This window comes from Heptranchias perlo, chromosome 20, assembly GCF_035084215.1.
Source record: "Heptranchias perlo isolate sHepPer1 chromosome 20, sHepPer1.hap1, whole genome shotgun sequence".
NCBI classification, from domain to species: Eukaryota; Metazoa; Chordata; class Chondrichthyes; order Hexanchiformes; family Hexanchidae; genus Heptranchias; species Heptranchias perlo.
In genome coordinates, this window is record NC_090344.1 from 48,510,967 (window position 1) to 48,525,887 (window position 14,921).

A 14,921-nucleotide genomic window follows, 5' to 3' on the forward strand; every position below is an offset into this window, starting at 1 on the left:
TACGGACTTCCAGGCCTGGATGAGTCCATTTTCCACGTATGCAGGGAGTGTGTGAGAGGGTTGCAGCCCCTGTTTCGCTATTTTGAAGGGGCTGCTCCTCAACTTCAGGCTCCTCTTCTTCAGCCCCACGCTCCTGATCTTTGGCCACCCGGTGAGGAGGCGGGGCGGGGTGGGGGGAGCGGGTAATTCGGAGGACCTCCTCGTGGGTCTGCTCCCGGGCCTGGCCAAGGTGACCATCCACAGGTCCAGGTTGGATGTGGCCCGTTGCTGGGGGCAGGGGGGGCTGCCGCTCTGCCTGTTTCTCTTCCGCGACCTTGCCCGTGCCCTGGAGAAGGAGCACGCAGTGATTTTGAGGCCTTCCCGCGACCGGTGGGTACCGCAGGGACTGGAGGGCATGGTGAATGGTGCAAATAATATTGTGATTTAATTTGCTAAATTTCCTTTGTCTTTTGTGTGATTTGGGTGTTTATCAGATGTGCCCCTCAGGAGCACTTTTGTTGGATTTCATTTATTTTGGGGGGATGACAGTGGGACAACCCGATGTCTCCGAGCATTAAAAAAAGGCAAGCAGTTACACCTGTCCTCTGATTGACCCCTGGCGGTTTATTAGTAGCTGGATTTATCTATTAATCTATTAAGAGCCATGGTCTTAAAGGGACAGGCCAAGCCAAATTGGTCACGAAACATCACAACCATGCTCCAGACCATCTGTGAGCAATGCTATGGGAGTTATTAATCTTTTAATGATGCGCACTGTTTGTTTTTCAAGTTTTATTGCCTTTGATTTACCGTCAAGAGCTGGCTTGCTGCTCACTGACTGACCAATACATGCAGAGCGGTGCTTGGCGGGTATTCGGTGCATTACAAGGTTCTGCATTCATGATCCTTTACTGGATTATTTGCTGCTCTGTCTGTGTTACATGAGATGACTTCATCTTTGGACCTGACTTGCAAAGGCTACAGATTAAGCCGTTTCTGAAAGCAAACACCTTCTCCCACAGATACCGTTTAAGAAGTGATTATCGACATCATTACCAGCTGTAAATTAAATGTTGCATTTCTGAGAGCTGATTCAATGAGACAGAACCTTTTCCACTGCCTTTTGGCAGGCCAATATTTAATATTTTACAAGCCATTTTGCTGTGAGCAAAGAAGGGATTTTGATGATTTTAAACAGCCTCCTCTTGAAAGAATGAATTATTAAAGATCTGGGTAAATTTTGCAGCATCAGGAGGAGGTAGAGTATTCCTCAAAAAACATGGGAACATAGGAACAGGAGCAGGCCATTCAGCCCCTCGTGCCTGCTCTGCCATTTGATAAGATCATGGCTGATCTGTGATCTAACTCCATATACCTGCCTTTGGCCCATATCCCTTAATACCTTTGGTTGCCAAAAAGCTATCGATCTCACATTTAAATTTAGCAATTGAGCTAGTATCAATTGCCGTTTGCGGAAGAGAGTTCCAAACTTCTACCACCCTTTGTGTGTTGAAATGTTTTCTCATCTCACTCCTGAAAGGTCTGGCTCTAATTTTTAGACTGCCCCCTACTCCTAGAATCCCCAACCAGCGGAAATAGTTTCTCTCTATCCACCCTATCCGTTCCCCTTAATATCTTATAAACTTCGATCAGATCACCCCTTAACCTTCTAAACTCCAGAGAACACAACTCCAATTTGTGTAATCTCTCCTCGTAACTTAACCCTTGAAGTCCGGGTATCATTCTGGTAAACCTACGCTGCACTCCCTCCAAGGCCAATATGTCCTTCCGAAGGTGCGGTGCCCAGAACTGCTCACAGTACTCCAGGTGCGGTCTAACCAGGGTTTTGTATAGCTGCAGCATAACTTCTGCCCCCTTGTGCTCCAGTCCTCCAGATATAAAGGCCAGCATTCCATTTGGAATGGAAACTGGAGTTGGAAATGACTCTCAGCAGGGTGTGAGTGCCAGCACCCGGGGTCAGGGAGAAGATAACATGGGGCTTGTGGCAGATTCACAGGTGCAGCATATGGTAATTCATTCACAAGAAGTACAGCTTTCATGCACAGACAAAAGGATTGCAAACATTTTTAATATATCTTCCCAAAATTAGTCCTCATCTTTTGCCTCCACCCCCCACCAAAGTCACTTGCTCCTCAGCTCCCCTGTGAAAGATGGAACAGTTCATGCTGCAGACTTGCCGCCACTGCCAAAAACGTTCCATACGCAGCCACAGGAGATACGCGCGTAATGAAGGACAAGAGGCAAAGTTGCTTCCTGTTTACGAGATGAGTGCTTGCTCGTTTACCAGAGGGTGCGCTGTCTTCAACAACGACGGCTTGCATTTATATAGCGCCTTTAACACAGTAAAACGTCCCAAGGCAATTATCAGACAAAGTTTGACACTGAGCCACATACGGAGATATTGGGACAGGTGGCCAAAAGCTTGGTCAAAGGGGTCGGTTTTAAGGAGGGTTTTAAAGGAGGAGAGAGCGAGGTAGAGAGGCGGAGAAAGAAAGGACATTTTTCTGTCGCTCCTTTCATGACCTCAGGATGTCCCAAAGCGTTTTACAGCCAATGAAGGACTTTTTGAAGTGTAATCCCTGTTGTAAGGTAAATATTCGGACAGGGTTCTGTGTTGAAGAAGGAATGGCTGTTAGAGATGAAAATCGATGGGAATTTGGACACAAATTCAGAACTTTGTTTTTCAAACTGAGTTTGAGTTTCAGAATTGGAAGAACACCTTTAACTTGAAGAACACCTAGAATCATAGAATCACAGAATGGTTACAGCACGGAGGGAGGCCATTCGGCCCGTCGAGTCCGCACTGGCTCTCTGCAAGAACAATCCAGCTGGTCCCACTCCCCCGCCCTTTCCCCGTGGCCCTGCAGATTTTTTTCCTTTCAAGTGCTTATCCAGTTCCCTTTTGAAGGCCATGATTGAATCTGTCTCCACCACCCCCTCGGGCAGTGCATTCCAGATCCTCACCACTCGCTGTGTAAAGAAAGTTTTTTCTCATGTCGCCTTTGGTTCTTTTGCCAATCACCTTAAATCTATGTCCTGTGGTTCTTGACCCCTCCACCAATGGGAACAGTTTCTCTCTATCCACTCTGTCTAGATCCTTCATGATTTTGAATACCTCGATCAAATCTCCTCACAACTGTCTCTGCTCCAAGGAGAACAACCCCAGCTTCTCCAGTCTATCCACGTAACTAAATTCCCTCATCCCTGGAATTATTCTCGTAAATCTCTTCTGCACCCTCTCTGAGGCCTCCACATCTTTCATAGGTACGGTGCCCAGAACTGGACACAATACTCCAGTTGTGGCCAAACCAGTGTTTTATAAAGGTTCATCATAACCTCCTTGCTTTTGAACTCTGTGCCTCTATTTATAAAGCCCATGATCCTGTATGCTTTTTAAACCGCTTTCTCAACCTGCCCTGCCATCTACAACGATTTGTGTACAAATACCCCCAGATCCCTCTGTTGCTGTACCCCTTTTAGAATTGTGCCCTTTAGTTTACATTGGCCCTCCTTGTTCTTCCTATTGAAATGCATCACTTCACATTTTTCTGTGTTACATTTCATCTGTCACGTGTCCGCCCATTCCACCAGCCTGTCTACGTCCTCTTGAAGTCTATCACTGTTCTCCTCACTGTTCACGACATTTCCAAGTTTTGTGTCATCTGCAAATTTTGAAATTGTGCCCTGTACACACAGTCTAAGTCATTAATATCTACCAAGAAAAGTAGTGGTCCTAGTACTGACCCTGGGGAACACCACTGTACACCTCCCTCCAGTCCGAAAAACAACCGTTCACCACTACTCTCTGTTTCCTGTCACTTAGCCAATTTTGTATCCATGCTGCTACTGCCCCCTTTATTCCATGGACTTTAACTTTGCTGACAAGCCGATCATGCGGCACTTTATCAAACGTCTTTTGGAAGTCCATATACACCACATCCACCGCATTGCCCTCATCGACCCTCTCTGAAACGTCATCAAAAAACTTAATCAAGTTAGTTGAACACAATTTGCCTTCAACAAATCTGTGCTGACTTTCCTTAATCAATCCACATTTGTCCAAGTGACTATTAATTTTGTCTCGGATTATTGTTTTTAAAAGTTTCCCCGCCACCGAGGTTAAACTGACTGGCCTGTAGTTGCTGGGTTTATCCTTACACCCTTTTTTGAACAAGGGTGTAATATTTGCAATTCTCCAGTCATCTGGCACCACCCCCGTATCAAAGGATGATTGGAAGATTATGGCCAGTACCTCCGCAATTTCCACCCTTACTTCCCTCAGCAACCTTAGATACATCCCATCCGGACCGGGTGACTTATCTACTTTAAGTACAGCCAGCCTTTCTAGTACCTCCTCTTTATCATTTTTAACCCATCCAATATCTCAACTGTATCTTCCTTTGCTAAGACTCTGGCAGCATCTTTTTCCTTGATAAAGACAGATGCAAAGTACTCATTTAGTACCTCAGCCATGCCCTCTGCCTCCATGCGTAGATCTCTTTTTTGGTCCCTAATCAGCCCCACCCCTCCTCTTACTACCCGTTTACTATTTACATGCCTATAGAAGACTTTTGGATTCCCTTTTATGTTGGCCACCAGTCTATTCTCATACTCTCTCTTTGCCCCTCTTATTTCCCTTTTCGCCTCCCCTCTGAACTTTCTATATTCAGCCTGGTTCTCACTTGTATTATCAACCTGACATCTGTCATACGCCCCTTTTTTCTGCTTCATCTTACTCTCTATCTCTTTTGTCATCCAGGGAGCTCTAGTTTTAGTTGCCCTACCTTTCTCCCTCGTGGGAATGTGCCTAGACTGTACCCAAACCATTGGCTCTTTAAAGGCTGCCCACCGTTTGATTACAGTTTTGCCTGCCAATCGTTGATTCCAATTTACCCGGGCCAGATCCGTTCTCATCCCATTGAAATTGGCCCTCCTCCAAATGAGTATTTTTACTTTAGAGTGGTCCTTGTCCTTTTCCATAGCTAATTGAAACCTTATGATACTATGATCGCTGCTCCCTAAATGTTCCCCCACTGACACTTGCTCCACTTGGCCCACCTCATTCCCCAGGACCAGATCCAGCAATGCCTCCTTCCTCATTGGGCCAGAAATGTACTGGTCAAGAAAGTTCTCCTGAACACACTTCAGAAATTCCTCCCCCTCTTTGCCCCTTACACTATTACTATCCCAGTCTATATTAGGATAGTTGATGTCTCCCATTATCACTACTCTATAGTTCTTGCACCTCTCTGTAATTTCCCTGCAAATTTGCTCCTCTGTATCCTTCCCACCAGTTGTTAGCCTATAGAATACACCCAGTAGTGTAATGGCACCTCTATTGTTTCTTAACTCTAACCAAATAGATTCTGTCCTTGACCCCTCCAGGACATCCTCTCTCTCCAGCACTGCAATATTCTCCTTAATCAATACTGCCACCCCCCCCATTTCTTTCCTTCCCTATCTTTCCTGAACACCTTGTATCCAGGAATATTTAGTACCCAATCCTGCCCTTTTTTGAGCCAGGTCTCCGTTATCGCCACAACATCATATTCCCATGTGGTTAATTGTGCCTGCAGCTCACCAACCTTGTTTACCACACTTCGTGCATTTACACACCTGCACTGTAAACCAGTCCTAGACCTTCTTGTGTCCTCTCTTAGTCTGATCCCATCTAATACCGTACTGTTTCTTTCTCTAATGCTGTCTGATTCTCCCAATCCTTTGTGCACTTTGTTTCTCCTTTCCAATGCTACATCCTGGTGCCCGACCCCCTGCCAAATTAGTTTATACCCTCCCCCACAGAACGAGCGGTGCAACCCGTCCGGCCTGTACAGGTCCCATCTCCTCCAGAACTGGTCCCAATGCCCCTGGAATCTAAAGCCCTCCCTCCTGCACCATCTCTCCAGCCAAGCATTCATCTGCTCTATCTTCCTATTTCTATACACACTAGCCCATGGCACCGGGAGTAATCTGGAGATCCTGTTTATTAATCTCTTCCCTAACACCCTAAACTCTTCATGCAGGACCTCATCCCTCTTTCTACCGATGTCATTGGTACAGATATGGACCACGACCTCTGGCTGTTTACCCTCCCCCTTCAGAATGTTCTGCAGCCGCTCAGTGACATCCTTGACCCTGGCAGTAAGGAGGCAACATACCATCCTGGAATCACATCTGCGGCCGCAGAAACGCCTATCTGTTCCCCTAACTATAGAATCGCCTGTCGCTGTTGCTTTCCTGACCTATCTCCTCCAACCCCCACCCCTCACCCCCCCCCCTCCCCCCCCCGCCCGTACAGCTGAGCCACCCATGCTGCCGTGAACTTGGCTCTGGCTGCACTCCTCAGAGGAACCGTCTCCCTTACCAGTATTCAGAACTGAGAGTGAGATGCCCTCAGGGGACTCCTGCACTACCTGCCTGGTCCTCCTTGTCTGTCTGGCGGTCACCCAGTCCCTCTCTGCCTGCACTCTTTTAAGCTGCGGGGTGACCACCTCCTGAAACGTGCTACCCACGTAGCTCTCAGCCTCGCGGACGCACTGCAGTGACTCCAGCTGCTGCTCAAGGTCTGAAACCCGGAGCTCGAGCTGCACCAGCTAACGACACTTCCTGCACATGTGGTTGTCCCGGACACGGGAAGCGTCCTGGAGTTCCCACATGGCACAGGATGGACATTCGATGGGACCGAGGTGCCCTGCCATGCTTCCATTTATGATATTATTAACTAAACAATGTTAACCTTTGTTAGATCCACATCATCCATAAACCCTTAGCTGGACTGTGCTTACCCTCCACCGTTTCTTTTGATGCCAATTGGACTGTGCTTTTCAACCAGAATTTGGTCTGATCAGTACTTGTCATTTTTGTTGGTCCCCTCCTCTCTTGAAGATGCTGATTCTTGCTGGCATATGATTTGTTGATGCTGACAGAGCTCTGGCACATCTTTCATCAGACCAGGAGGAGGCCATTCAGCCCCTCGAGCCTGTTCCACCATTCAGTTAGATCATGGCTGATCTGTATCTCAACTCCATTTACTCCATGTGTGAGTGTCAACAAGCTATTTGAATGTGGAGGGCATCACAGGTGACCTGATCTTGATCTCGCCTCATGTTCACTTATGCACACTTTCCAGCGGAGATTTTTTTTTTATTCGTTCATGGGATGTGGGCGTCGCTGGCGAGGCCGGCATTTATTGCCCATCGCTAATTGCCCTTGAGAAGATGGTGGTGAGCCGCCTTCTTGAATCGCTGCAGTCCGTGTGGTGACGGTTCTCCCACAGTGCTGTTAGGAAGGGAGTTCCAGGATTTTGACCCAGCGACGATGAAGGAACGGCGATATATTTCCAAGTCGGGATAGTGTGTGACTTGGAGGGGAACGTGCAGGTGGTGTTGTTCCCATGCGCCTGCTGCTCTTGTCCTTCTAGGTGGTAGAGATCGTGGGTTTGGGAGGTGCTGTCGAAGAAGCCTTGGCGAGTTGCTGCAGTGCATCCTGTGGATGGTACACACTGCAGCCACTGTGCGCCGGTGGTGGAGGGAGTGAATGTTTAGGGTGGTGGATGGGGTGCCAATCAAGCAGGCTGCTTTATCTTGGATGGTGTTGAGCTTCTTGAGTGTTGTTGGAGCTGCACTCATCCAGGCAAGTGGAGAGTATTCCATCACACTCCTGACTTGTGCCTTGTAGATGGTGGAAAGGCTTTGGGGAGTCAGGAGGTGAGTCACTCGCCGCAGAATACCCAGCCTCTGACCTGCTCTTGTAGCCACAGTATTTATCTGGGATAGTGACCAGGAGCAGCAACCATGGTTGATTTTAACCCTCCCATCACAGGAACTACTAATCGCACAGCTGATATTATCATACACCAGGGACCCAAATTACATTGAACAACTGGGCCACGAAGGTAGCTATGCCGTCTGTAGGTTAAAGTGCTGAATGTTTCTTATCCTCAGTTTGGATTAATCCAAACTAAACAAATGTCTGAATAAATTGGAATCTGCTCAATTAAAATCTGTCCAGATTTTGAAATTACGTTGGAACTTATCCTTTGAAAAGTTGGACTTAAAACTGCTAACTTTGTTACCTTGTGCAATAGACAGCTGCTGCTTCATGCATTGCAGCAACAGTGACACTTTTAATGACACCTTGCAGTGAGAAAGGTCACAGTCTACGGAGAAAAGTACATTTCACTTCCATTGTCAAAATCTCTTGACGTGTTCCCACAGTCACTTTCCACGTCTCAGTACGTTTAACTGCCAGGACGATACTTCAACAGCAGTTTCACACATTCCCCTCGTCCTTCCCTGGGGATTGATACATACTCCCCCCGATAAATGAGGGAGGGGGTGGACAAAGCAAGCCAGCTCTGACTGGTACGGCCTGTGACTAATTGCCTGCCAAGCAGGGGGATATGGCGTGACAGAACAGAATTGGAAAAAAACAATCCCCAGAACAAGGCAGAGGGCAGGAAATTATGAGTGTGCTGATTGGTATAACCGTGGATAGTGACAGGGGAACGAAAGCACATATCTTTAACTTCTATCCGTTACAAAATTGTACTGCTGAAGAATTATTCACGAAAGCATAAAATCAACTTTTTAATAAAAATCAAATCCATTCATTTCCACTTTTCCCCTCTTCTTTCCTGAAGGTGCTGATTCATGCTAGGGCACAATTTCACAGGCACCGCCTACCTTTAAATACCTTGCCCAGGTGGTCATGTTCATGTGTGAGCCAATATGAAGGGTTTTGATAAGAGTAAATAAGGAGAGACTGTTTCCCCTGGCAGGAGGGTCGGTAACCAGAGGACACACAGATTTAAGATAATCGGCAAAAGAACCAGAGGGGGAGATGAGGAGAATTTTTTTTTACGCGACGAGTTGTTATGATCTGGAATGCGCTGCCGGAAAGGGCGGTGGAAGCAGATTCAGTAGTAACCTTCAAAATTGGATGGATACTTGAAAAGGAAAGATTTGCAGGGTTATGGGGAAAGAGCAGGGGAGTGGGACGAATTGGGGGATAGCTCTTTCAAAGAGCTGGGACAGGTATGATGAGCCGAAGGGCCTCCTTCTGTGCTGTAAGATTCAATGTATGGAGTCTGTGTAAAACTCAGGAAATACCAGGCTGTCTCGCCCCATTCCTGGAAGGTCACAGACCCAGTAACCTCCGACACAGACCCAGGCCGCCCTCAATACTCTAATCCTTTCTGGTGGAGGTGATGATGTTTTTCATAAAGGCATTAAGTGCATCGAACTATTGAGTTAGACACAAATCTTCCAGCTGTACAATAAACCCGAGACTAAAGAGATCAGCAGGGGCCAGTGCTACTGTAAGCTCAGCCTTGTGAATGCTTGAGATGGACTGATTAGAAAGAAGACCTATTTTGAGTGTGTTTTCGGGCTACAACACAAAAGGTCAGCTTATGCGACGAATTATGAGAGGAAGGAGATAGAATTCAGACTTCAGATCTTCTGAATATCAAGTTTTGGATCACAGGGTGTGAAGTTGGGCTTTAAAAATCCAGATTCCTCCACTGCCGCTGTGGTCCAATGCACTTTGGGATACTGAGCCACACTGAGAAAGAAGGTCCCGGGTTTGATGCCCGGTTCGTGTCAAACCAGCTGTTCTCAATCATTATGGCGGTCGGGATAGAACAACTGGCCACAGCACCCATATCGATGCGGGCGGTGGGGGGAATATCCCATTGCTGAGGCCTGACCAGTGACGCCTGAAGAGTACGCCTGAATGGGTATCAGGCGAGGATCGGCTTGGATGTAACTCCCACCACAATCAAATAGCCTGCTGGCACTTCAGAAGAAGAATGGCCACTTGAGCGAGGTGTCAGTTGGGCTGTTGGTACTCAGTTCTCGGAGTCAGAGGGCCGTGGGTTCCATTCCCACTCCAGAGACTTGAGCACAAAATCCTGCAGTGGGGTACTGAGGGAGTGCTGCACTATCGGAGGTGCCGTCTTTTTTTTTTGTTCGTTCTGGGATGTGGGCGTCGCTGGCGAGGCCGGCATTTATTGCCCATCCCTAATTGCCCTTGAGAAGGTGGTGGTGAGCCGCCTTCTTGAACCGCTGCAGTCCGTGTGGTGAAGGTTCTCCCACAGTGCTGTTAGGAAGGGAGTTCCAGGATTTTGACCCAGCGACAATGAAGGAACGGCGATATATTTCCAAGTCGGGATGGTGTGTGACTTGGAGGGGAACGTGCAGGTGGTGTTGTTCCCATATGCCTGCCGCTCTTGTCCTTCTAGGTGGTAGAGGTCGCGGGTTTGGGAGGTGCTGTCGAAGAAGCCTTGGCGAGTTGCTGCAGTGCATCCTGTGGATGGTACACACTGTAGCCACGGTGCACCGGTGGTGAAGGGAGTGAATGTTTAGGGTGGTGGATGGGGTGCCAATCAAGTGGGCTGCTTTATCTTGGATGGTGTCAAGCTTCTTGAGTGTTGTTGGAGCTGCACTCATCCAGGCAAGTGGAGAGTATTCCATCACACTCCTGACTTGTGCCTTGTAGATGGTGGAAAGGCTTTGGGGAGTCAGGAGGTGAGTCATTCGCCGCAGAATACCCAGCCTCTGACCTGCTCTTGTAGCCACTGTATTTATATGACTGGTCCAGTTAAGTTTCTGGTCAATGGTTACCCCCAGGATGTTGATGGTGGGGGATTCGGCGATGGTAATGCCGTTGAATGTCAAGGGGAGGTGGTTAGACTCTCTCTTGTTGGAGATGGTCATTGCCTGGCACTTATCTGGCGTGAATGTTACTTGCCACGAATGAGCCCAAGCCTGGATGTTGTCCAGGTCTTGCTGCATGCGGGCTCGGACTGCTTCATTATCTGAGGGGTTGCGAATGGAACTGAACACTGTGCAGACAAGACGTTAACCCAAGGCCCCGTCTGCCCTCTCTGGTGCACGTAATCGACCCCACGGCACTATTTCGAAGAAGAGCAGGGGGAGTTCTCCCCGGTGTCCTGGCCAATATTTATCCCTCAACCAACATCACTAAAACAGATTATCTGGTCATTATCACATTGCTGTTTGTGGGACCTTGCTGTGCGCAAATTGTCTGCCGTGTTTCCCACATTACAACAGTGGCTACGCTTCAAAAGTACTTCATCGGTTGTAAAGTGCTGTGGGACGTCCTGAGGTCGTGAAAGGTGCGATATTAATGCAAGTCTTTCTTTGAGCCCACAACCTTTTGACGCAGAGGCGAGAGTGTGACCACTGGGCCATTGGAAACACCTGAAGCCAAAAAGCATCTTCTCCGTGACACTCCCTTCACACTTGGTGCATTTTGTAAGGCTGCCAAAAATGACCTTATTAAATGTATCACTTGTTTCCTCAGTCAAGGAAGTATTTCAGACACCTTTTTTTTCCTGCAAGTAAACTTGGTTCACTATTTCTGACACCGAATGCTGCATTTCATGTGGTTCGATGAAAATCAATTATGAACGCTGACTTGCCTTCGTACAAGTGCCGAAGCGATCATTCAGTTCATGTTTTGACTTTGTTGAGAACCAGGGTTTGACCTCAGCTTTCGGTTACCATGGCAACAACTTGTATCATTAGTGAAGCATAAAAATGCGTCCCCCAAAATTAGAACAAAGGTATTTTATTTGACGGATAAATAACTTTAGGACTGACAACTGAGAAGCTGTTCAGTGCACTGCTAACACAAGCTATGTATAATTAATTGCTATCCATCATGGATGACCTCTTCATCACACCGTGGGAAAAGGTTTTGCTGCTGTCGTGCCCTCTTCTTCAGCAGGAGAGCTGGTTTTCCGCAATTTTTCGGAACACTTATTTAAGGTACCCACTGAAGACTGAATCCACCTCGAATCATAGAAAAGTTACAGCACGGAAGGAGGCCTTTGGGCCCATCGTGTCCTCACCAGCTCCATGCAACAGCAATCCAGCTAGTCCCACTCCCCCGCCCTTTCCCCGTAGCCCTGCAAATTTTTTCCTTTCAAGTACTTATCCAGTTCCCTTTTGAAGGCCATGATTGAATCTGCCTCCACCACCCCCTCGGGCAGTGCATTCCAGATCACAACCACTCGCTGTGTAAAAAAGCTTTTCCTCATGTCACCTTTGGTTCTTTTGTCAATCAAAAAATCTATGTCCTGTGGTTCTTGACCCCTCCACCAATGGGAACAGTTTCTCTCTATCTACTCTGTCCAGACCCTTCATGATTTTGAATACCTCGATCAAATCTCCTCACAACCTTCTTCATTCCGAGGAGAACAACCCCAGCTTCTCCACTCTATCCATGTGACTAAAGTCCCTCATCCCTGCAATCATTCTAGTAAATCTCTTCTGTACCCTCTCCAAGGCCTTCGCATCTTTCCTGAAGTGCGATGCCCAGAACTAGACACAATACTCCAGTTGTGAGAACCTAGGACATGCTGGAATGCGAACACTATTTTTTGGAACATTTTTAAATCTTGGTAGTACTGGACACTTTAGGGCTGTGTGAAGAATCTGTCGCCCCAATTTTAACTCGGGGCGTGAGTGCGATGTGGGGTGAGGGGAGAGGGGCAAGCACTCGCCCACGAGAAACCCGGGCCATTTTCACCCCTGGGCGTCACCGCCATATTCAAAGGGGTTTCAGGGTGGCCCAAGGGAACGGTCCCCGGCACTAAGGTAAGTTAGTGGGGGGGTTTGGGAGGCGATCGGGGTCACAGGAGAGAGAAACCCCAATATTTCCTTGTTGGGACCCAGAGAAGCACTCCTGCTCCTCCTGGCTCACAAGGAAACCATTAAAAGTTTAAAAAGTCCCACACTGCCGGGCCTTTTCTAGCCCTGGATCCATTTGGCGAAAGCTGTCCCCGGTACAGTCCTCACTTTGAGTGACCTGCGCGGCTCAGGATCAGGATCTGTATGATGTCATCGGGCCCCGACTCTTGAATATTTCTGAGGCCCTCGTCTGCCTGCCTCACACGCCTCCCGAAACTGGGAGTTAAAATAACGGCTGATGGAAGTGGGCACGAGAATGGAAGGTAAGTACTCTGCCCCTATTTTAACCCCCGCATGCCCTGTTCTCATCAGGCACAAGGAGTTAAAATCAGGGCTTATGTTTTTAAACAATTACTAAATTTCCAAGAAAATAATTAATAATAATAATTACCTACACAATAGCATTTTCTGTTTTCCAAATGCCTCAAGTGATATTTACCATCAGAGGCCTGTAGCCTTAGTCTTCAGTTCGTGGGGGTTCTCAGAGACATCATTGTTACAAATTTTAGCGTGCATTCATGCCTGCAACTCCTAGAATTAATTTTCGACTAACAATAACAATGGTCATCCATAGAGCATGCCAGGACTTGCTGTTTGTAAGGCCCACCTCTTCTTCCAGTTCCCTGTGAATGAAACATGACTGTGGATGAAAACCTCCAGGGCCATCTTCTTCAGAAGCAGTGAAAGTGACCAGGATTAGTGTACAGAGTGTCTTCAATGTGAGCACATTACATTCCAAGTTGATAAGAGTCAGGGACACTCATGGGTGTTTCTGACTCTGGCTGTTCAATGCTGGGGCTCTGAGAAGGGGTTGGCCTGGCTCCATGTCCCTCCATTCCCAGCCAGAGGTTTTGAGGGAGTGGGAGTCTTGCACCATCCAATAATAGTGGTGGAAGTTTGGGAGACTCACCCAGCCTTCCCTCTCGGGGAGCTGTCAACAGCCCAGGCACTTCCTTGGCTGCCTCCTTGCCCAGAGGAACTGGCAGGTGTGCTTCTTGAGTTTGAGGAACTGCTGTGTTGAAATCCAGATGGCAGCATCTGGAGCAGGTGGAGAAGGAAGCTCCATATATATTTTTTTTCTCCTTGCCATAAAAATCCATCCGTTGGTCATGGTTAAGAACGATGCCCCGTGTTGCATGCAGAAATTTATGATTCACCTCAGTGAGGTATGTGAAGCAAACAATTTATTTATTGCAGTGGGTGAGGAAATCGTTTTATTTTTCAGGAACCAAAGTCAAACATCACTGTCCCTGACGAGATCTTTGCCATCTTTCTTTCAGTTAACTCGTGCCTCCCAGGTCGACTTCCACAGGGTAATCTCGAACCCACGGAGAGCAATGACACGGGGCATCTGCCGGCCTCCATCAGTTTCTCTTGACAAGAGCAAACTCTTTCACTCAGGCATGAGGTGTTTTGCTTCACCTGCAGTGTGCCCTCTGACCTGAGGTCACCCTGTGGTCTTTTATTCATTCGCCAGCCAAATTAATCATTAATTAAAGACTTATAATCACATCAAGCCTTTGAGTGCTAACAGCCTGTGCAGATGGCTTTATTTTTTTCAGCGGTACTGTTGGTTACGACTACAGGTATGCTGTCTGGATTTTGATATTTATTTCTGTCAGATCTCAAAGCTTATTTTTCACAGATTATCATTTGATCAAAATAGAGTTTTTCCCAGTGTGTAAATGTTTCTTAATTTTAAAAAAGTCAAAATTAGTATAAAATCAGGTTTTTCATAAAGTATTAATGAAGTTATTTTATTTGTAAAATAGCAATAGTAAAAGAATAAATTTATAATCTATCGACATCTGTTTTTCGGGTGAGATGTTAAACCGATGGCACTATTTTGGAGAAGAGCAGGGGAGTTCTCCCCAGTGTCCTGGCCAACATTTATCCCTCAACCAACATCACTAAAAACAGATTATCTGGTCATTGTCACATTGCTCTTTGTGGGACCTTGCTGCGCGCAAACTGGCTGCCGCATTTCCTACATTACAACAGTGACTACACTTCAAAAGTACTTCAATAACTGTAAAGTGCTTTGGGACATCCTGAGGGTGAAAGGTGCGATATAAATGCAAGGCTTTCTTTTTCTTTCTCTTACATCTAATTTAAAATAAGTCATTGTTCATAAATTGTATATTTCTGATGCCTCCTTTGACATTTTGCCGTCTTTCCAACTGATAACGACTTCCACCTTGG

The 14,921-nt window shown here is 47.0% G+C and overlaps 1 protein-coding gene across 1 annotated transcript in view; it reads left to right on the forward strand.

Annotated features, from left to right (window-relative positions):
- The window catches only part of mxd1 (MAX dimerization protein 1), a 97,286-nt gene extending 83,097 nt beyond the window's left edge, over positions 1 to 14,189 (forward strand). Inside the window, exon 5 of the mRNA XM_068001273.1 lies at positions 14,000 to 14,189. Coding sequence (XP_067857374.1) covers positions 14,000 to 14,097 — 98 coding nt within the window. The 3' untranslated portion in view covers positions 14,098 to 14,189. The remainder of the gene's footprint in view (positions 1 to 13,999) is intronic.
- Positions 14,190 to 14,921: the final 732 nt, after the last annotated feature.